This window comes from Amphibalanus amphitrite, unplaced genomic scaffold (genome assembly GCF_019059575.1).
Source record: "Amphibalanus amphitrite isolate SeventyFive unplaced genomic scaffold, NRLGWU_Aamphi_draft 000017F_arrow, whole genome shotgun sequence".
Classification (NCBI taxonomy): domain Eukaryota; kingdom Metazoa; phylum Arthropoda; class Thecostraca; order Balanomorpha; family Balanidae; genus Amphibalanus; species Amphibalanus amphitrite.
Genome location: NW_024881513.1, coordinates 1,740,727 through 1,764,528, shown reverse-complemented (window position 1 = coordinate 1,764,528; position 23,802 = coordinate 1,740,727). Strand labels below are relative to the sequence as shown.

General features: G+C 48.3%; 1 protein-coding gene across 3 annotated transcripts; it reads right to left on the bottom strand.

Annotated features, from left to right (window-relative positions):
* Nucleotides 1–1,536: 1,536 nt before the first annotated feature.
* On the bottom strand, nucleotides 1,537–23,705 carry LOC122387859 (zinc finger protein 672-like). 3 transcript variants are annotated; one of them, XM_043378441.1, is made up of 8 exons: nucleotides 23,672–23,705; nucleotides 19,549–19,635; nucleotides 8,585–8,751; nucleotides 7,824–7,933; nucleotides 7,488–7,621; nucleotides 6,972–7,154; nucleotides 3,870–3,983; nucleotides 1,537–2,050 (listed from the first exon to the last, which is right to left on the bottom strand). In XM_043378441.1, the coding sequence occupies exons 2-8, from the start codon at nucleotides 19,629–19,631 to the stop codon at nucleotides 1,885–1,887; spliced, it is 957 nt and encodes a 318-aa protein (XP_043234376.1). In that variant the 5' UTR covers nucleotides 19,632–19,635; nucleotides 23,672–23,705; the 3' UTR covers nucleotides 1,537–1,884. The 3 variants fall into 3 exon arrangements, with proteins under 3 accessions (XP_043234376.1, XP_043234395.1, XP_043234385.1); XM_043378460.1 differs by having other exon boundaries at nucleotides 23,340–23,704; XM_043378450.1 differs by having other exon boundaries at nucleotides 23,661–23,704.
* Between the last annotated feature and the right edge of the window lie 97 nt (nucleotides 23,706–23,802).

The window sequence follows — 23,802 nt, the reverse complement described above, 5'->3', positions numbered from 1 at the left end:
GTGCAGGGGTCGCTTCCAGATCCCAAGAACGGCTAAACAATTGAACATATTGCGCTTAAATCTGGCACATCGTTAGAAACCGGCTAGAAGGGAGCCGTGCACAAGTCAGTTGGAAGTACCTCTCGCAATTACGCACGTGAAAGGTTCGCCCTATTGCTCGCTCGTTTGTCGCCCCAATTAGAGGCGTGTTACTGGTCCTTTTGGTTCTTATGGCGTCCGGTAACGATTCCCGGGAGCTGGAACTACACCTTTTTAGCCGCGATTTAAAACAGTTGAACTCCATTTTAAAAAAGCTGATCTGTGATTTAAAACTGTTGAACGGGGTTTTAAAACACATGACTTCCGTTTTAAAAGAATTGAATACGATTTTAAAACAACTGACGACGTTTTTAAAACAGTTGAATTTATTTTTAAAATAACTGAACTGCACCTTAAAAAGCATGATAGGGCCAGTAACACTTCAGCTACACTAATAATGATAATAGCTATATGCTCCCCCGTTTTGCGTCGTCTGCTAGAATTGAATGAAGCGCTGCTTCTTCAAACCGGAAGAGTTCGAGTACATAAATACAAAATGTAAAATGTTGTTCTCATGACTTTCCATTTTCCCACTTTTTCTGTTCAGTATATATGCAAGACTGCCACTCCCAGCGCACCAGGCCATATATAGATCACTTGGGTCACTTGTCACTGGGCTCAACATTCGAGCGACTGTACATATACATAGATTCTACATAGTAGGTATTGCATTCACTTTATAAAAGGCATATTATATTCGCATTTACTTCAAAGGAAAGTAGGTATCTACTTTAGACAATGTCATCACCCAGTATCGGTGACTTGATAGTCACCGATGATGAAAAAACTGTCACTGCTGTAAGAGAAGAAATAGCTCAGGCGGCTGCATAAGCTATGCTGGGTGTATAAGGTATGCTGTGTACCGGCTGCATGTAGAATGCCCGAAGATGTGCAAAGATAGATGCGTCACAAAAGCATGACGATTTTCTATGCAAAGTTACATGTGTACATACATAGTTTCGAATAATTTCGATGTCAGCTAACGACTGTTAAGCAGTGAAACCACTGTCAATGTTATCTGAATAGCCTTGCAATAAATGCAGTGGGATTTTTTATCTTTAAAAACATTGCAAAAAGCAATAATCATAACACATCGGCAAACAAAAATTAGTTACACTTTCAACAGAAAAGGCAAGGTATTAGATAAGGTTGCATGACAACAAAATGCAATAATAATGAATGAGATAATGCTACATTTAGCACACTTTAAAATGCAGTTCAGTTCTTTTAAAAATAAATTCAACTGTTTTAAAATCGTCGTCAGTTGTTTTAAAATCGTATTCAGTTCTTTTAAAACGGAAGTCATGTGTTTTAAACCCAAGTTCAACAGTTTTAAATCACAGATCAGCTTTTTTAAAATGGAGTTCAACTGTTTTAAATCGCGGCTAAAAAGGTGTAGATCCAGCCGGTGGGCAAAATAATCTCTTGGGTCTGATTTACCCGTTAAATTCACACGCGTTTTCCATGCACAGATGATATTGACAGAGGCGACATCGTTGGCCTCGCAATGAAACAGACATGATACAAACATCTGGCTATTTACACGACGTTAGCACTAATACATCTTTACAATTATCTCCCCAAGTTCGAAAACAACTTCGGAAATGGTGAGTACAGCATTGCAAAAAAAAAAACACTATAGACAAAATATTATCTAATGGCTAACAGAGAAACATCGGTGACCTAGCACAGGGTGAGTATGACTCGAGGGGGAGGACGGGAGCCCGTTCCGGGCGGGCGGCGCGGGGCACAGCGCGGCGGCGGGCTCGGCTCGCCGCTCGGGCGCGCGCCGCCGCCGCCGCGCCATCAGCTGGCGCGCACTGACTTGGCGGCCGTGTCGTCAGCGCGCTCGGCGGGCCGCTTGGCGCGGCTGGCGGTGCGCGCCGCTCCGCCGCCCGGCACGTAGCGGTCCAGCGCGCTGGGGATGCGCGTCAGGTCCAGGTCCTGGTCCACCCTGTCCACCACCTGCAGCCTGCCGGACAGGGAGCACACAGCTACAGCACACCGCTCAGCACAGCACACTGCACACTGCCAACCGGAAAACACCGGGACGGTTACAACGGCTGAGGGTATGACTATACCAGGTGCTATCAAAAAGTTCCGGGACTCTGCTGTTTTCGTTCGAACGGGGTGACGGGTGGCTACCTGCACATAGGGATAACCGCAGGTTGTTTCTTCATTAGACAAACACTATTCGTTAGAATTGTGTTTTTCTATTGAAAAACAACCGTATGGACTAGCATTCATTGGGAGGTGTCGGTGCAAGTTTCGAAGCGCTACAATTATTCAGTCCTGTGCAACGCGTGTTTGAGTGACAGCCGCTGTTTTTCCAAGCTTCACACAAAATTTGACGTTCGATCTCTGCTCGATTTTCAGGTCCATCGTCTCCATCGCAGGACGGCGTCCGGAGGGTGTCACTCAAACACGCGTTGCACAGGACTGAATAGTGAATAATCGTAGCGTTTCGAAACTTGCACCGACACGCCCCAATGAATGCTAGTCCATATCCCTATGTGCAGGTAGCCACCAGTCACCCCGTCCGAACGGAAACAGCAGAGTCCCGTAACTTTTTGATAGCACCTCGTATAGTTAGGCGCGAGGGAATACGACCATTTACTGGGTGCCAAGAGAGCACCTCTTGCGGTTTATTCGCCTAATCCACCACCTCGCTACAAGAATGCTTATGGGGATGCATCGGAAAAGAGCTGCCATTCCAGACTGAGCTAATGTGTTGTTTTGAATAAAATCTTACAAGAAATGATTTTTCTTTTGACACAACTATCATATAAGGACAACTTTCACAAATTGACATATAAGGACCAACATATGAAAGTGTCTTAAAATGTGCATCGTGCGTAAAAAAGGATATCGGGCTATTCGACGCTACCAAAGCTTCCCAATTATATCCACAAGTAAGTAGCCTGCGAAAGTGGAATACATTTTGGCGCTCGTATTGCGGCACATTGACATCACCCATCTCTGCTGCTGGGTGCTGACAGACACCCACCTCTGCTGCTGACAGACACCCACCTCTGCTGCTCGGTGCTGACAGACACCACCTCTGCTGCTGACAGACACCCACCTCTGCTGCTGACAGACACCCACCTCTGCTGCTGACAGACACCCACCTCTGCTGCTGACAGACACCCACCTCTGCTGCTGACAGACACCCACCTCTGCTGCTGACAGACACCCACCTCTGCTGCTGACAGACACCCATCTCTGCTGCTGACAGACTCCCATCTCTGCTGCTGACAGACACCCATCTCTGCTGCTGACAGACACCCACCTCTGCTGCTGACAGACACCCACCTCTGCTGCTGACAGACACCCCCCTCTGCTGCTGACAGACACCCACCTCTGCTGCTGACAGACACCCATCTCTGCTGCTGGGTGCTGACAGACACCCACCTCTGCTGCTGACAGACACCCATCTCTGCTGCTGGGTGCTGACAGACACCCCCCTCTGCTGCTGACAGACACCCACCTCTGCTGCTGACAGACACCCATCTCTGCTGCTGGGTGCTGACAGACACCCACCTCTGCTGCTGACAGACACCCATCTCTGCTGCTGGGTGCTGACAGACACCCCCCTCTGCTGCTGACAGACACCCACCTCTGCTGCTGACAGACACCCATCTCTGCTGCTGGGTGCTGACAGACACCCACCTCTGCTGCTGACAGACACCCATCTCTGCTGCTGGGTGCTGACAGACACCCACCTCTGCTGCTGACAGACACCCACCTCTGCTGCTGACAGACACCCACCTCTGCTGCTGACAGACACCCACCTCTGCTGCTCGGTGCTGACGAACAGGTCGCCCTCGCGGTGCCGCAGCAGGTGCGCCGTGTAGGCCCGCTGGTTGTAGAACACGCTGGTGCAGCGGTTACAGCGGATCATGTCACTGAAATCGGCCGGCCGGCGGTCACACCACAGCAGCGGGGAACAACACTAGAGATCAGGCGCCTAGCTCTTGCCTTATTTCGTGTGACATTAGCTTCTACAGGGTGTTCCGAAAGTTTGACGACACGTATCAGCGTGGTTTCAAAGCCACGTACACGTGGTTTTGAATTACGATTACGAACCATGACAGGTCCGGCCTGGTCAAGTCGTAATAAGCTTCCGCTGCAAACAATATTTAGCCCCTAACAAAGATGGAAAATAGTTCTTTCTATATGAAATTATTTTCTAAAATTCCTTTCGTAAATAGGTATAAATTATGTTCTTTTACCTATCGTTTTATGCATAAAAAACCATCAAACAGTAGCGGAAAAAACTTATTTGAAGAAAGTGGTAGGTATATTTCTTTTTAATATTTTTTATTTCCTTCTCTTCTTCGTAAGACTCAGAAAAGAATATCTTAACACATGATACATGAGTCCGCATACTGTTCCATTTTTTACAACCCTAGTGTGCAATGTGCATAGGGGAGAGTGGGGCAAAGCGGCCACCCGGGGCAAAGCGGCCACCCATCGTTTTAGCCCTTCATAGCTGGCGTCAGTTCCAATTTATGGTTTCCAATTATACTTCTCTTCACGGTCGTTCGAATGAGCCAGACCGGGGTTTCAGGCCCATCACCATTGTTTTGTGAAACACGGAAAAGCATTTCATGCCAGGTTACCAACTATGTTTACAATTTTTAAATGTTATGTTATTCCATAACCGAATCTTTATAAGCGTTCTTGTCCATGCATTGGATGGTTATCGTACATGTATTCTACCAATTTTAATGTTTTTTACCCTACTAATAGCTAAGCTGGAATATTTTTGTCTCGGACGGTATGCGCGGGGCAAAGTGGCCGGGGCAAAGTGGCCACCCCCCCCCCCCCCAATTGGCCATAAGTTGCTTCCATCTGGTTAAAAACATTATTTATATTCAAATGTGTCGTCATGCATTCATTTTGGCCACTTTTAAGTTGCATGAGTTACCAAATAATGCAATTAAATGTTTATTTTCATGAAAATCCTTTCTTTGTTTACCAACAGGTGGAAGATGATAAAGTAAACATCCATCCTCGCTTAACCTTGTCACCATCAAATACCCTAGTCGTACACGAGGCAACTATTTTGTTTCTCATATCGGGACTTGAGAAGACGCCGGTGGCCGCTTTGCCCCAGGGTATGGGGCAAAGTGGCCAATATGCATAGGTTTAAAGTTTTGTCAATATCTTTCATATGTGAACGCCTTTGGAAATAAAACGCAGTTGAAATAAAAGGCAACTTAATAGGGATCACATTGGTATAGAAAGAATCTTTCCTAGTTTAAAAATCAAGCGTTGGCATCGTGAGAAGCGTTAGGGTGGCCGCTTTGCCCCACTCTCCCCTACATGCCGCCTCTCATGGCGCATCACCCGGCTGCTTCTATGCAGTGTATTGTTTTATCTAGCTAGTATGTTTTATCCTCCTATACATGTATTTGTATTTGTATTTTGATGAACTGTGACCGCATGCACAGGGCGCAGCGTACAGCTCTGTACCGAATTACCGATAATAATGAACTTTGCTTGATCCCACAGCGATCTACAGCAGATAAATAAACAAATATCCTGGTGTATGGGGCGGCGCGGTGGCGGCAGGCCAGTGACCCGGGCCGGCGTACCGGCTATGTACTGGCGGCCGAGTGGCAGCCCGGGGCAGTCGGACCCGGCCGCCCGTGGTCAGAGACGGGGCTGAGCGAGGGTGACGGCTGACCAGGCCACCGCCACCGCACAGCTGCGGCTGCGGCTGCACATACACACCACGACGTTCCACGACAAATCGACAAATAAAAAATTAAATTTGCACCCTCATATTTTATTTTTCGTTGAAAACTGGTGTAAGGGGTTGTGATGGGCGGGTAAGCCAGCTGTGGCAAGGATTTTTTTCTTCGAACAACGGTTTCCGAGATACAGCCTCGGGCAATTCCAGCAGGTCGCGCTGCAGCCCTATATTTGGCGGCCTATAACTCAGAAACTATTGGTTTTCTAACATAAAAACTGTATATGGTTCAACTCAAAATCAGCCAACAAACATTTTGGTTATCTCGGGTTTTCAATTTTTGAAAATTTTGATCACGTGACCTTTTGGCCTATTTTTCGAAGAGTGACCTTGATATTTTCCCCACTGAAAGTTGCAATTTTGTCTGATGACGATTAAAGCCTTATCAATTGCCATTCATATGCGAAAATAAAAAAGTGGATATCGCCCTGCGTTGACCTCAGGTCAGGTCATTTTTATAACCTGTCCATTATTACGAGCGGGAGCGACAGCGAGATCTCGAGAATAAAGCAAGATAGCGACAAGCGGTAAACGGTGCAGGGTACAAACGGATAAGGTCTATAATTTATACAAAGGTCATTTTCAGTTCAGGTCAAAGATGACGTCACAGGAGCAAAAAGGAAGTCAAAATTACGGCACTACATATATATGAAGTTTTTCTCGAATAACTTTCAAGGTATCCTAGCTAGGAACAAACTAATAGCACCATCGTGATCCTCTCGTCGATCCGCATCGAAATATATGTATGTTGACCTCGAAAGGTCGAAAGGTCAAAAGTTGACCTTAGGTCACGTGACCTAAGGTCTCTCACACCAGGACCGAGTCTCACACAACGGGACCGAGTCCCACCCAACAGGACCCAGTCTCACACACCAGGACCGAGTCTCACACACCAGGACCGAGTCTCACACACCAGGACCGAGCCTCACATACCGGGACCGAGTCTCACACAACGGGACCGAATCTTAAACACTGGGGAGTGGGGACCGAGTCTCACACATCAGGGACCGAGTCCCAGCCCTCTGTCCGGCCGGGTCCCACCCCTTTGTCCGGCCGAGTCCCATCCCTCTGTCCGGCCGGGTCCCAGCCCTCTGTCCGGCCGGCCGAGTCTCACCCCCGGCCCCCGGTCACGCACCTGGGCACCGTGTTGCGCTCGGCGGGCTCGTGTCGCTCCAGGTGGCGCACCAGGTTGTACTTGACCGTGTACTCGGAGCCGCACAGGTGGCAGTAGTAGCAGGAGCGCAGCTCGCCCGACTGACTCACGTCGATCTTCAGACTGGGCGGCGGACAGAACTTGGGCTGACCTATGCTGACAGACCTGCCGGCGCGCCGAGACCGGTGTCAGGAGACGTCACGACGCCGTCGTAGTCGTGTAACGCGTAACGATAACCCATGGACGTTTTCCGAGGCAGATCGGTATCGACCACAGGACTGAGCAGTGAGCAAGGAAAACATTGAGAGTGCAAAAAAATGAGCAGAGAAACAAAACGAAACAAAATAAATCGAAACATCGAGATCGCCTTTACCTGAACTATGTACATAAACTATGAGTGAATGTCTAGCAATAGCAACTGATCACGATGACATGGAGCGGGCTAATGGCGCCGAGACCCTCACAGCCGGGCGGGGCGGGCGGCGGGCGAGCTCTGACCTGCAGTGGACCGACTTGTAGTGATACTCTCTGGCCTTGTCCTGGTAGAAGACGGCGCCGCAGTCGGAGCACGCCGCCTCCTCGCTCGACACCTTTTCATCGCTGTGGCTCTTCACGTGCAGGTCGAAACACACCTGACCGAGCGGGCACACAGCGACACGTGTGATACGGCACAGCACACAGCGACACGTGACCACCAACCGGAGAGCTGACCTGACCGGAGTCGACCTCCCCCAAATGCATCAATACATCACTATATTGAACAAAACGAATATTTCTATGCTATGGTGCTTTGAAAAAGAGGACAGCTCTATCTGTAGATGTTGGACAGCTCACCCTCAGCGGAAACTGCTGGCCGCAGTACGGACAAAAGTGTTTGGCCGAGCTGTCCGGATGCATCTTGAACTTGTGCGTGATGGCGGCAGTCACGGAGGGGAACGACTCCGCTGCGAACACGGCACAAATTAGGCGGTCAGAGCGGCCGGACCCGCAGCTAGTCCCCAGATGGACCATACCCCTACTACCCTTCCGAGTACACAGCACGGCACACATCAGCCATCTGGCGCGCGGAGGCCGCCGCCGCCGCCGCCGCACAGTTCTGAGCACAGTGGGAGTGAGCTGTGCCGGGCCGCCACCCGTGCGGGGACGCCACCCACTGATCCGCGCCAGGTTCACCTGGTCTGGAACAAAGTCCTGTGAGCTACCCGCTATCATTTACCAAAAAGGTACCTATCAAAAACCGCCGCAATGTTTCGCACACACTGTGCGTCACGGTCACACAAGAACAGCTACCGCTACCGTAAAGGGCTCGCTGAAGCTACAGTACAACCTCCCAAATCCTGGTCGGCGGTACAGCGAGAGCGCTGCTGATGTCTGCGACTTCACACGAAACACAAGGAACAACAGTTCCTACCAGACACACCATATGATATAGGTCATACGGGCCATACCATACCGACATACGTGCATCATCCACTCATATAGTCATCTATCATATGCAAACTATACTGACACATGTGCTGTATGATTGTTGACGGACCGGCTGGCCGGCGGCTCCTCGGTTACGGTCCGGGCGGGCGCCGGGCGGCTCTACTCACAGCAGCTGTCGCACTGCCAGGCGGGCTCGTCGTGGTCGTGCGCCGCCGCCGCCTGCTGCTCGCGCTGCTGCGGGGGCGCGCCGGCAGAGACCGGCCGGCGGCCACCCTGCGGCACCCGGTTCCCCGTCCGCCGCTGGCGAGGCTTGATTTTACCGTTGGCATGGTCCCTGCCCGTGCAGAGATATTATTCACTGTGTGATTTCACGACGCATTGATCAACACCAAAAGGAATGCAAATAACAGACGAAGAACTAGCCTATAAAACACCTTAGTACACGAACAACAGCAAGCTCACAAACGAACACACGAACGACAGATAAGGAATTACGAGCGAGCGCAAGCGAGTCTCTTCAATATAACTGAAACATCTCAGCATAAGTGGCCTGGCCCGGCCTGTAGCGCTTTTGAGAGGCCTACAGCTCAGCAACCAATGCACTGGGCCGATAGAGCTGCAGTCTTTTTTGTTGGGTAGCCACATTCCCTCTGCCCCGTAATTGGCTACTATACGAGGGGGTGTCGAAAAGTTCTGATCATCACCATGAATTATATGTGACAGAAATTCGATTTTTACATGGTGTTCACTATTCCTTCACAAGTCACCAAACACGACTGCAAACTTCTTGCATCGCTTCTTGAGCTGCCTGAGGCCATTATTTTAGGAACCTTCGCACTGTCATGTACCTACATTACTGCTTCACCTAATTCATGACGTCATTTCTGCCATTTACCCGCGCCCTGAGGGAAGGCATTTTGCCCCCCGCCCCCCCCCCCTGTGGTTTTTCTTAAATAGCGAGAAAACGGTGGCGCACAGAGCCGCCAAATTTTCAGTGCCTTCCCGGGCATCAACTTGACACCTTCACACAATATTTCAAGTTACAGGTCACCTCAGGTCAGGAGTTATTGAGGTCAACCTGGGTCATGTTCTAGCATAACTGAGCAAAAAACATGACATCTTGAAACGCTCACAAAATCTACACTTAACCCGCGCCCCGCTGGGGGGGGGGGGCAGAATCTGCCCCCCCCTCCCGTTTTTCGCCAATAACTTCTAAGCGCGTTACGCCAGCGACGTCAAACTTTCAGTACCTTATCATACATCAATTTGATACGTTCCCTAAAAAGTTGAGCAAAATCCGTCGGAAATTTTTGAGAAATTGACGTTTTAGTGACGTCATGTTCGACATTTTCGCCTAAAAAACGGCAAAATTTCAAACGCCGCTAACATCTTCATTTTAAAAGGAATCACGACGTAACAAAAAAGGTTATACGTGATTCTACATTGTCTATCAAATGGCTATCTCGGTTTTTTTTTGAAAATTTTGGATTTTGGCCCAAATTTTTTCAAAAAACTGACTTTTTTTGGGGAAAATAATTATAAAATCCAAAATCTTGAGTATATCGAAAAAACGCAATATATGTCAGAGAAGTGGTCTATGTGCACCTACATACCAATTTTCAGAAGAATCGGTTCAAAAATGTGGGAGTTAATCAAAATTTTATGACGTCACGACACACAAAATTTTGAAAAAAAAAGATTTTTTTGGAAGTTCTAGACCTCGTAGGTAACAAAAATAGCACCATTCGATTCGCCGTGAAAAAAACTGCATCAGATAGACACCTTTTTAGGCCTTAACAACCAACTTCAAAATTTGACCTCACTTGACCTGACCTTCACCTGACCTCAGTGTCCCAAAATTATATTTTTGCTTGGGTGTCAGAGGGGAAATTGCTGACCAAAAAAAGGATGAGAGTGAAAAATTGTCGGTCAGGTAAGGTCCAAAAAGAGTGGGAAAATGATCAAAAACATAAATCTATCTACAATTGTGACAGATGCAAAACAACCATTCACGCAATTGCTCCTTCTCGGTGGATTGGGAGTGGAAAATTGGGCTTGAAAACTGGAGGTGAGAGTGGAAAATGATTTTCATTTGGATGTCGTTTCCCACCCACATCTACAAATTTTGGGACACTGCCTGACCTCGACCTGAAATTCATCCAGAGGTGGCCCATATCACTTATTGAGTGTGCCTATTGAATTTTATGAGTAAAATGACCCATAAAACATGTGTCGCACATGCCATTTTCTATATTTTGTTTTTGGTGACCTGACCTGACCTGACCTGACCTTGACCTTGACCTTTGAATGACATTGTATGTAACGAATATTGTCTCGGTAGTCTAAGAACACGTTTTGGGCAATCAATCTCAGTCCATTCTTCGGCAACTAACTACGGTGCAAGGTCGATACTGTAGAAACTTGCATTTTGTACCCTTGAACTGACCTTGACCTGACCTCTGACCTACTTAAGCAAAACATTTGGGCTCTTAAGATCCGCCTTGTTGAGAGCTTTCGATTGCCGTTTTCCCCGTCTTTCTACGACCTTCGGTTCGGAAGTTAGACAGGGGGAGGGGGCAGAATCTGCCCCCTCCAGCAGGGCGCGGGTTAACAAGCAATTTCAAAGTTCTTTATGTGGTCGTGTAGGGAAAAGACGGCGGTACATAACTGCTATCTCGGATTTTAAAAAATTTGGGGTTTTGACCCCCAAAAATAAAAAAAATGTTTTTTAAGAAAAACTCAAAAAATTCCATTTTTTTTTCGAATTTCGAAAAAATGCTATATAAATGAAATTCCCTGCGCTCTTCTATCTACATACCGAATTTTAGATCGATACCTACTTTTTTAGCCAAGTTATATTGAAAAAAAAACTTGAAAATTGATGTCAAATTTTTTAAACTCAATTTGTAGCAATTCTAGAACACGTAGCGCAAAACAAAGACCACCAAAGACTCCCCGTGACGAGCTGCATCGAATCGATACCCATTTTATGCAAAAATACCAAGTTTGAAATTTGACCTTATTTGACTTGACCTTGACCTGACCTTCACCAGAACATAACCTTTACTGGCCCCAAAGGCTGCCTGACCCACATAATCGCATTTGTCATGTAAAATGGATCATAAAACATGCAACACATGATATTTTCATATTTTGACCCTCAGTGACCTGACCTCTGTGACCTGACCTGGTATCAGTGACCTCATATTGCAAATTATGTGTTTTGTGGATAATTCTCCATCGATGATTCTCACTGACATGCATTTTACTCGATTTTACAACGCATTTCTTGAAATGCCTGTAAACGGTGAAAATTCGACAATTGACCTGACCTGTGACGCCATCGGTAAGACCAAGGTCAATGAAATTGGGTCACAAGGTTGTTCCCCGTTGGGACTATCCCACACCGTTTGCCGCTTGTCGCTATGTTGCGTGGTTCTCGAGATCTTGGGGGGTGCAAAATGCCCCCCCCCCCCATCAGACCGCGTTGCTCGGCAGACCCTATCAGTGCGCGGGTTAAAGCACCGGCCATGCTGTCGATTCTTCATTTAACAGAACAATCTAGTCACTTACTACCAGGTCAGATAAATTTGTTAGATGCGGAAGGATTTAATGCTCACATCGTGTTTGTTCTCAGAACGAATGGGTTCGCAGCTCAGTGGCAGGCGACTATTTTTCTGTTGGTAAAACTGGCCTCAGGTCATGATATTTTCCGGGCAGGTAAAAAGAAAAATGATTGGCTCGAGGGTACAATTTGGTCGTGATCCAAACGCCTTTTAAGTGAGCTTTTAACCCGCGCTGGGCCAGGGAACACCCCCCCCCCCCCTGCGATTTTTCGTAGATATCTCAAAAACGGCGACGCGGAGCGCCGCCGTTTTTTTTTTTTGTACAACTGCTCGTGCATCTTTTCATGTTGTGAAAATTGCAGACCCAGGTCGCTCTTAACCCTCCCCGGCACAGGGGGGGGGGGTGTTGATGTAACCCCCCCCCCCTAAGGTTTTTCGCGAATAACTCGCGTAAAAAGCGGCCGATCGCGACGAAACTTTCAGTACCCTCGCATTGATCAATTTTACACCTACCCTGACAATGTCATGACCCTGACCCAAATGACCTTTGACCTGTGACCTCTTTTCCGACACCATGTTTGACCGGAATCGCGATTCGGCGTATGTCGGCTCGCATTATAGCCGCGCGTTTGCAAGCTTTTCGTGGTTTCAAACGTTCAAACATGTGATTTGATGTTGCTCCCATACATTAGGGTGGGTGTCAAGGTCACCTGAAGGTCAGGTCAGGTCATTGACCTTTGGTGACCTCGGGTGACCTCGGTTCCCTTTTCGAGTTTTACATGTTTCTAGGCTAGTTTTTTTTTTTTTTTTTTTGCTGAATTCGAATTTAGTAACCATTTGAACATTTATGAAGCAGTTTTGGTGCCTTCGTAACATGTTACGAAGCTGTCAGAGGCGGTTGACACGTATTACGAATACCCGTCACAACCTCTACTGGTTGACCTGACCTGACCTTGCCCGACCTGGTCTAAATGCTTAAAGACATCATCTTTGATCAAAACTAACACGATATTCGTGATCAGCACCCTGGGAAACCACATAGCAGCCACACTTTACGACTTTCTAACAGGTCCCGATTTTCCCGGTTTTCGGGTCATTGACCTAACCTGGAAGGTCAACCGATGACCTAGGACCTTAAAATTGCGTATCATCGGCTTCCTCTCCTGACGGACAACACGCTCGTTTTTTCCGCGAAGCTCTAGCTCGAACAGGGGCCAAACGTGAAGGGGGGTCGTACCCCCCCCCCCCCCATCCCCCTTGTGCCGTCGAAGGACGCAAAATGGCCTGTGCCGGCGAGGGTTAAGGTCAGGTCGCCAGGTCAAGTCAAGTGACCTCACCTCTGAAGAAATTAGAATGTTCGTCATAGCTACACCGAGTGAACGATTGCCTTGAAACTTTCAGCGATATGCATCATATAAATCACGAAGTAAAATTATTCGCCTATGTCCGGAACATACCTATCTATATCGTGCTGTTTGCCCTAGCGCTCCTAGAATGGGGTATTGAGATACTCTAATGTGAATATTCCGTGTTCAGGCAAGTTCCGGCAGCCAAACTAAGGCGTTGTCTTGTGCAGGAGAAAGTGGCGAATTCGATAGGATATGTTTCGGAGTGGAAAAGTGTGGAAACATTGTTGATTTCCTACATTTATTTAGAATACCATTCCTTCAATATGGTGTCTGTAAGGTTTTTTTTTTTTTGTAAATGGCATTTTTGTGACCTTAGTAAGGTTGCAGCATACTTTCTGTTTGCCATTCCATTCCTAATAAAGGTGCCTTTCAGAAGATATGCAACTTTAAGACCTCGCAAGAATTAAACCAACAGGACAGGACAATGAAATTGAGCTATAGATACTTTCGGGCCTTACTGAGCCCATTGAGTAATCATGCAAGAGTGTGAACTTTGGGCGCATTTTTCCTAGTCTTGCTGTGGACATACAGATAAAACAATGCCATATATGAAAAATTCAGATATTTCTTAGCCCCACTGACACAAAAAAAAATAAAAAATGGAATTAAGACGCGATAGATCGGAAAAATTCCCACTGTGCAATGGGAGAAAATTGAAAAGCGTCTCTTTTGCTCGAACGCCGTTCTAGACAATCTCAAACATCAGGATACATGTCAAATGGACACCCTGAACCGGAAAATGGCACCTGTGACCCCTCGTTATGTCCCCGAGGTCATCTCAGGGCACGAATAATATCTAACAGTTTTTTTGCGAATAACTTCTGATAGAAGCATGCTAGAGCGATGAAAACGCCTTAGATGTGTTCGGCTTGACGATGCAGATCGACTGATATGCAACATGACCTTTTCCGGTCGGGTCATGACCTTCACCTGAGGTCAAATTTTCAAGTTGACCGTTCAAGGTCAAATTATAGTTCATTCGAAGCGTCTCCAGGAGAGGAACACGATAACCGCAAAAGTAATGTCGTGGCTCTTTTGAATCAAAAGTTATTGCCAAAAAAGCACCTCTCGTAAAAACGGCTATTTTTGGAGTTTTTGCCCTCTGGAGACTAAACCGTTGACCTGAGGTCAAATCTGAGGACATGTAGGCGCAAGAGCGTTAAAAGAGCTATCATATGCGCTTTTACGCGACGCTGTAGCTCTATCGGTTCCCGAGTTAGCCGTCAGCAGTTTCCAGAATGTTAAAATAGCCAACATTTTACCTTTGGTGACCTCTGGTGACCTGACCTTTGACCTGACCCAAAAAATGACCGAAGTGTTTTCGTCCTTCTTTTGGACGTTTTTTTTCGATTGCCGCTTACCGCGTGTCGCTACGTGGCCCAGGAGCCGAGTTAGAAGGGGGGGGGTGTTCAGATACCCTCCCCCCGGCCCGGTGCGGAAGTCGCGGAGCACCGGCCCGGCGCGGGTTAACGAAAAAACCACCCGCCGCCCCTATATGTTCGAGGGTTAAATGGGATATATTAAATGTTTTGTGGAGGAAGTGTCATGTTTTAAATTTGATGCATCGGAAATGCAGAAATACCCAAAGAGTTCCAGAAAGGCATGGAATTTCAGTAAACTTGGTTGTGTCAGCAATGGGGTCTGGTAAGTGGGGGTAATGGCCGTGCCTGGCGCCCAAAAAAGGGGCACGACCCCGAATGACCTGCCGACCACTGCCCTAAGTCAATATTTGACCCAGTTATGGCAGGTCAAAGGTCAAATTTCGGGGAAAGCTCTAATTTTCCAACTTACGTAGCCAATATTGACGAATCTATGAAAGATAGCGACATGAAACTTTCACGACCGTGTTTCTCAACGAATTAGCAACAAAATGATGCAGAGTTGATCGCATTTCAGTTATAACTGGCGTGACGTAGTCCCCGGGAACACAGGAGGTCATACCCGCCGCCGGTGAGGACGGTCCTTAATGACGTGGATTGACCTTGTACAGTCGTGTACAGGTTGATGGTCCCCTACTCTTTATCCACCGGGTTCCTATGGCTCAGCGTTGGCAGCAGCCGCCTGGTACCGGTAGGCTGTGCCGCATGACCCGAGAGTGAAGCGGCATAGTCTACCCACGTCGTTTGACATCGGCTCGGGTCGCCGGGTGGAGCGCTTTGTAGACCAGCTGTCGCGTCAGACCAGCGCGGGGGGAGGGGCTCGTCTCGGTGGTTGGCGAGTGGTGTGGGGCGTGTTGGTGGACCATGGGGGCTGGGCGGGGCCCTGTTTCACCGGTGATAGCAGCACGCCACTATCAAATTGCGCGAGCTGACGTAATGTGATGACGTCATACTGCTGACGTAAGGGATAATTCTGGCGCACGATTGCCGCAATATTGTTTTACGTCATCAACTAAATGTTCGAAGTTTACGTCCAAATTTTCCTTAAAATCAACTTTTTTTAAATACATCATATTAAAAAAATATATATTGTAAATAAATATACTATCATAACTGCATAAACTCTTACTTTTAAAGGCTCATACGTCACTTAATTCCGCGGCCAAGGTCGCGGCAATCGTGCGCCGGAACTGCCCATCACGTCAACAGTATGGCGTCATGACATGACGTCGGCTCGCGAAACGTGATAGCAGCGTGCTGCTATCACCGGTGAAACAGGGCCCGGGTGTGTGTGGTCACTTGCTGCATTGCACATTTTGCGTCGCTTAACAATGGCATTCCTGTTTTTGCTAGGCACAATGCACGGAAGACCCAGCGAATATAACTTACTTGCGCATTGTGCAAAACGTGATTTGTCACGGTATCGAGGCAACCATAGGTCTTGTGCCACATAAATGCATGATATTTAGGCAATACGCTTATGAAAATGGTAGATTGATCGGATTGATCCTGGATGTCAATTCGTATGCTAAATGTCGACATGTATTAAATAAACGAATGAATGAATCAATCAATCAATCGACAATCGATATGTAGATATAAAACCGTATAAATGGCTCGCAACCACTAAAATCAAACCAGATCGTAACTCGGAAAAGTAGCCGGTGCCCCGATGAGGCTCGAACCGGGACTCCACGTTGAAAGTTTTGCCAATAATCCATCATCATTCCACCAAGCTAGAGTAACCGGCACCCGAAACCACAAAAACATTCATTGGCTTTGCTGCCGACCTCCCGGCCCCGCCGCCCGCCCGGCCAGAATTTGCCCCGGCCGTAGGCACCATCCGGTGTAGCTCAGCGTAGGAGTGCTAGACTGTCAAACTGACCGGTAGTGAGAGGCCCGGTTCGAGACGCTTCGCGTGCTGGATGTTTATTTCTGTGTCCGAGGCTATGCGATTAGTCCACTTTTCAGAAAGATTATTTGGTGACAGGTTTGTTTTCTTTCTTTGCTGCAATTCATGAGGAGACCGTATGGACCCTTACCTGTCCTTCCGCACCCCACTTGGGAGATGGGTGTTTGAACCCCCCTGGGTTTTGTGAATATCTCTAAAGCGAATTTTTGGAGGGTGGATTACGATCGGTTCTATGCGACAAGTGACCACACACACCCAGCCCCAGGTCCGCTCACTCACTCCCCACATCACCCCCGCCCCACACCACACTCCAGCCCACCTCATCCACCGAGCCGAGCCAAATAGACAGGCCTGACCCTTACCCCCCCCCCCCCTCCCCAGCCGGTGTAACGCAGCGTCCGGTCAAATCGCTCTTCCAGGCGACCCGAGCCGGTGTCATACAGTGTGGGTAGGCTGTGCCGCTTCACTCTCGGGTCATGCGGCACAGCCTACTTGTACCAGGCGGCTGCTGCCAATGCTGAGCCATAGGAACCCGGTGGATAAAGAGTAGCGGAGCATCAACCTGTAAACAGACTTGTGACAGCTCAAAAAAAAAGTGAGCTCGCTCAGCTCAACTCCGTCTTATCCGCTCCCGCTCAGCTCCCGCTCAGTTTAACGCGGCTCAGCTCAGCTCACGTTCCGCTCAAACCGGCTGCGCTCCGCTCACGCTCAGCTCAGCTCAGCTCAGTTTCCGCTCAGCTCAGCTCAGCTCAGTTTCCGCTCAGCTCAGCTCAGCTCAGTTTCCGCTCAGCTCAGCTCAGTTTCCGCTCAGCTCAGCTCAGTTTCCGCTCAGCTCAGCTCAGCTCAGTTTCCGCTCAGCTCAGCTCAGCTCAGTTTCCGCTCAGCTCAGTTCAGTTTCCGCTCAGCTCAGTTTCCGCTCAGCTCAGCTCAGTTTCCGCTCAGCTCAGTTCAGCTCACCTCAGTTTCCGCTCAGCTAAGCTCAGCTCAACTCAGTTCCCGTTCAGCTCAGCTCAGTTTCCGCTCAGTTAAATTCAATGCCACCCATTGCCGAATGCCGAATGCCACCCATATCTCCGTAACGTGTCGGGGTCCGGCCAATGACGTCACGGCAATGCGTGTGCTGAATGGTCATGGACATCGAATCATCCGGACACAGGTCGGGACATCACGCTGCAGTGGATAAGGATACCAACCGAACGGCTTACAACGGTGCGAACGGGGTGCAATAGAGGAACGTAGCGATTTCCCGACCGATCGCTTCAGTTTGCGGTGTCGAACTACATGGCCTTTCACCTAGTGACGTCTTTGGTTTGTATATAATATTATTTCCAGTTTATCATGTTTCTAGTGTTTATAGTGTATCAATATTCAATGCACATTGCATTCGGTTTTATATTTTTATCCGTTCTCATCATCTTCCAGTGTACCTACTAGAACTGGATCAGCTAAGCTAAATCAGCTAAGCTAAATCAGCTCAGCTCAATCAGCTCAGCTCAGCTCGCTCAGCTCAGCTCAGCCCGCTCAGCTCAGCTCGCTCAGCTCAGCTCAGCTCAGCTCAATCAGCTCAGCTCAGCTCAATCAGCTCAGCTCAATCAGCTCAGCTCAGCTCAGCTCAATCAGCTCAGCTCAGCTCAGCTCAATCAGCTCAGCTCAGCTCAATCAGCTCAGCTCAGCTCAGCTCAGCTCAGCTCAGCTCAGCTCAAGCTCATTCAGCTCAGCTCAGCTCAAGCTCATTCAGCTCAGCTCAGCTCAAGCTCATTAAGCTCAGCTCAGACAGCAGCTCAGCTCAATGCATTACTGAGCCGGCTCAGCTCACAGCTCAACAATTTGGCAAAATGTTGAGCCGGCTCATGAGCTGAGCTGATTTTTGAGCCGGCTCAACTGAGCTGATCACAAGTCTGCCTGTAAACGACTGTAACTGGTCAACGAATAGTTTTGAAGGCGTTTAGGTGAAAATTGAACCACATATTCGGATTCAGGACCTCAAGAAACCCCACTAAACATAGCTCATATCACAAAGGTCATCATGTGAAAACGCGAGGTCACTGACCTTGGCTGACCTTGGAAAGGTCATTATACAATGTAAAGATTCATGTGCTGTGAAAATCTGACATGAATCACACGGAATAGTTTCGTTCTTGTCGATGAGCTCACGTCCAGTTACGCGGAATGTACAATTTTGTCAAAGGTTGTGAAGGAGGTTGTACCTATTATGACGTCATAGCTCGGTGACCTGCCATGACCCGAAAATAATTTTTTTACCAAAAGTTGCGCAAAAGATGCCCCAGAGACTATTGAAAATTTCAGCACGATCCGACTAATGGTTCGGCACTCATCGCAAAAACATCAGGGGGGGGGGGGGGGTCGTTTCAACCCCCCCCTCCCCCCCCCCCCCCAGGGCGAGGGTAAAGTAACGCTTTTGAGAGCCCTGTATCAAAGCAATCGCCGGGCAACGGTTGGAGTGGCACTGTCCCGATTTCGAGAATTCCATATCTCGAGAACTACTGTCCAGATTGCGCTCAAATTTAATAAACTGTTATGAAATGGTTAGTAGGGTGTCGTGCAGAAGTCAATTGGTACCAAATTTGCACGTGCACAAGAGCAGGGCGCCGCCATCACATCTTGAGAACGATAAGGGCCGAGTGCGATCAATTTTGGTGCACCGTTAGGGGCCGATTGGTATGGGTGCCCCGCACAAGTTGGAGATACCACTTCGCCCTTCTGCATGTGCAGGGGTCACGCTCGCTGTCTCGCGCTCGCTCGTTTCTCGCCCCCAGGAGGTGTCTAACTTGATAATAACCACTTTCAGAAGGCATCCAGCATTGACGTTCATCTTAAGACAAGACATTTAACCACTGGACCTACCTGAAGTGTTCCTGAAGTGCCGCTTTCGTTTCCAACTGTTTATCGCACAGCACACATGTATGCCCGGCTTTTGTAGAGGCCATTGATCTGAAACAAAGCCACCATGTCATCAAAGGTACCTGCGGTGTTTGTCACCTCTCCATAATAACTTCACAAATTTGTCGATTGGTGAACACAGAACAACAATGCCACAATTAGCAAGGATGGCTCATAGCATGCCACCTTCCACTTTCTAAGAAAGCATCCATTTTTAGTTCACAATGTCCAATAATATTGAAGTAAAGAACTAAGAAAAAAGTATGAAACAATGGAATACGGATGGGTCTGACTGAGTGGTTGTTCTAAAACCCAACCAATAAAAAATCATGGCTGCAACTTTATCAAGCTGATGTCTCGGTGAAAACTATGAAAAGAGTCAGCCTAATTGTGGGCTTCATATTATGCCCAGCCAGATCAATACCCACTAGACAGCAAACAATTCAATTTTACCATTGTTAGCTTTTGTCTGTTTTCAAACTTGCATATGTGCACTGCCATGAAAATTGTAGGCACCATAGAGTACATGAGCTTATTTGCATGCCAGTTAAAACACAACTGACATTAGTAATCAGCAGAGGTGCAGGTGCTTAACCCGCGCCGGGCCGGTGCTCCGAGATTCCGCGCCGGGCCAGGGTGGGGGGTGTCTGAACACCCCCCCCCCCTCCCTTCTAACTCGGCTCCTGGGCCACGTAGCGACACGCGGTAAGCGGCAATCCAAAGAACGTCCAAAATAAAGACGAAAACACTCCGTCATTTTTTGGGTCAGGTCAAAGGTCAGGTCACCAGAGGTCACCAAAGGCTATGTTGACTATTGTAAAATGTTGACTATTTCAACGTTTTGGAAACTGCCGACGGCTATCTCGGGAACCCATAGAGCTACAGCGCCGCGGAAAAGCGCATTCGATAGGCCTTTTAACAGATCTTTCTGAGTAATCTTCTCAGATTTGACCTCAGGTCAACGGTTTAGCCTCCAGAGGGCAAAAACTAAAAAAATAGCCGTTTTTACGAAAAGCGTTTTCCGGCAATAACTTTTAACTCAAAAGAGTCATGACATTACTTTTGCCAGCATCGTGTTCCTCTTGTCGAGACGCGTCGAATGAACTATGAGTTGACATTGAAAGGTCAACTTAAAAATTTGACCTCAGGTCAAGGTCATGACCTGACCGGAAAAGGTCATGTTGCATATCAGTCGGTCCGCAAAGTCGAGCCGAACACATCTAATGCGTTTTCAGCGCTCTAGCACGCCTCTATCAGAAGTTATTAGCGAAAAACTGTTAGATTATGTTCGTGACCTGAGATGACCTCGGGGACATACCGAGGGGTCAGTTGCCATTTTCCGGTTCAGTGTGTCAATTTTACCAACATCTCCGATGTTTGAGAGTGTCTAGAATAGCGTTCGTGCAAACAGACGCTTTTCAATTTCCTCCCAAGTCCCATTGACTTATAATGGACTCAAATGGAGAGGCCGCAAAATTGACCTGACCTTAGGTCACCGATATAAAAATTCCGAGATATACATTTTGTACATACTGTTACTCTCATCAATCGCTGAAAGATTCAAGACGATCGTTCAGCCGCTGTAGCTCTGACGAGGATTGAAAATTTTTCTGAGGTGAGGTCACTTGACGTGACCTGGTGACCTGACCTTGAAAGCCCTGGGTCTGAAATTTTCATAACATGTGCGGAAAAGATGCATGAACAGGTGTGTCAAAACCCAAATAGATTTTACAGTATTAGAGGAGTCAAACTAGAAGTCACAGATAAGGAGCGAGACCTGGGGGTGACTATAACAAACGACCTTCGACCTACTAGTCACTGTCAAAGAGCTGCGAGCAAAGCAATGGTAGCTCTCCGAATGATAAAGAGGTCCTTTGGCCAAATCACAGCAACAAACTTCACCAGCCTCTTCAACTCATATGTGAGACCACACCTGGACTACCATATCAAGCTGCGGGTCCCAAGCTGTTCAAGATATCAGTCAGTCAAGACTCAAGATATCAGTTCACCGCATCGGCCGCCGACCGACGCCTGGATGCGAGCAGTGCGGCTTCTTTCTTTCTTTGCCGCACGTCACGTGGACGCGCCCGCAGGCGCATCGGACGGGGGCTGGTCGAGCGGCGGCTCGGACCGCCCCACCCGCCGGATGTAGTCGACTATCTTGCCGGCCGGCCCGGAGAGGACCTCGTCGAGGGATGGCAGGGGTCCCCCCCAGAGCCGGCGTCTCGTGGTGGCGAATGCTGGGCACTCGGTGAGGAGGTGGCGAACGGTGTCCTCGGCACCGCACTCCCGGCAGAGAGGGTCCGGGGTGAGCTCCAGGCGGTGGAGCGTCGCTCGTGCCAGGGGGCAGTAGCCGGTCCGCAACTGCGACACGGTCACTTGCCCCCAGCGCGGGAGGTCTTGGAGCAGTGCGGCTCCGTGAGGTGCCCGGCCGCGTTGTGCCGTGTGTGCCGAGAGGAGGCCGACACCCCGCGGCACGTCCTGCTGCGCTGCCCGGCGCTGGCGGGGCGCCGCCTGGCACGAGTGGGCACGATCCACCCTACGATGACCGACCTACAGGACGACGGCGTGGTGGCGGCTTTGGCCGTCGGCTTTCGAGCCCAACTGAGCCGTCTGGCTACGCCCCCCTAGTGGGGGACCGGAGGGAAACACAACAACAACAACAACAACAACAACAAGATATCAGTCTCCTAGAAAACATCCAGCGCAGAGCTACAAGATTGGTGAGGGGTTTATAAAGCACAGGCTATACCAGAAAAGACTAAAAGTCCTGAAGACCATATCTATTAAAGACAGGATAAAAGAGGCAACTTGATTGAGACCTATAAGATCATGTCAGGGAAGCTCAATGTGAAGAGAGAGAAGTTTTTTTTTCAAACTGAGGACGACAAACACAAGAGGTCACCATATGAAATTACACAAGGAACAGTCAGTCAATCAAGCCAGACAAAGGTTCTTCTCATAGAGGGTGGCTTATGACTGGAACAAGCTACCAGGTGATGTTGTGTCTGGTGACACCACTGCTAGATAAGCTAGATAAGCACCTCCAGCTCAAAGCCAACTGTGACCTGTGACCTCCAACCTCAATGAGTACCCTTACATGTTTCCCAGCCAATAATGACATGGACAACAAATAGCATACTGCTACCCCAAGTCCATTATCCATATACCTACCTATACCTAAATGCTTCTTTCTAACCAGACCGAAACTAACGGTAACCTAACCTGACCTGACCTGACCTGACCTAACCTAACCTACCTACCCTACAGCCTAAAACCTACAAAGCACAGTGGAATCTATAAATAGTGTGCTGGACTCTGGAGGGCATTTTAAGTCACGTGATAACTGATTATTGAGATCCTCTCCCCTTGTTGGTGCCTTTGAGAGTCTAATTGTCACACGAGTCATGACTGGGCCAAGAGATTTCCAAAATCCTTGATCAAATCACCCTGGGTGCCCTGTTTTCAGATTCCACCCAAACTACCACCTACAACCAACAAACTTACAACCTACATCTCCAGGTATGGCGCCTTTCCTTGGTTTCCAAAACAAGTGCAACACCTTCTTTATGACTACTGCCAAGGCAACCAAGGCCATCTAAGGCCATACCATATCTGATGCGGCTCAACTTTAGTAGCGCTACATTTCAGTCTCAGTATAGTCTTATACCTGCCTAGCTGGGCGAGTACTGCAACCAAGGCCATCTATACTGCAACACGGTTACAGAGCCTGTGGGTGTTGCACTCTGACTCACCGTGAATCAATAGTATGGCTATGTCAGATATCAAATACCCTTAGGTATTATGCTTATCAATCTCACGCAGCCTCCTGTCGGAGCGTCACCATTTCATTCCTTTGAATTGTAAGAAGATTCTTAAATTGGAACTTGGAAGGCCGAAACTGAAATACTTATCATTTTGCGGCCCTAGGTATGATACGGTATATTGATATAGAGAACTGCTACTTGCCCAATACGGGCAATACCACAGTGCAAATAAATACTTCTTCTTGTTCTTGTTGGGTTAGGGCGCGTAGCTGCCAGGGCATATAAATATGATAAATACCCAATACTTGCCCAATACTTGCCTACTCGCCCTCCCTGCTTGCTCCCTGCTACGCGAAAGCGGAAAGAAAATGGCTGTTCTGGCCCATCCTGTTGGTGCTGCTGTCGGAATCAAAATTATGTAAATGACGTCATATGTTATTTAACGTTTTTC

Coding starts and splice junctions, on each gene's coding strand:
- LOC122387859 (XM_043378441.1), bottom strand. CDS start 19,631: ATGGCCTCTACAAAAGCCGGGCATACATGTGTGCTGTGCGATAAACAG. Junction 7,622..7,823: donor GCCAGCAGTTTCCGCTGAGG/GTGAGCTGTCCA, acceptor CCGCTCGGTCAG/GTGTGTTTCGACCTGCACGT. Junction 3,984..6,971: donor GAGCGCAACACGGTGCCCAG/GTGCGTGACCGG, acceptor GGCCGATTTCAG/TGACATGATCCGCTGTAACC.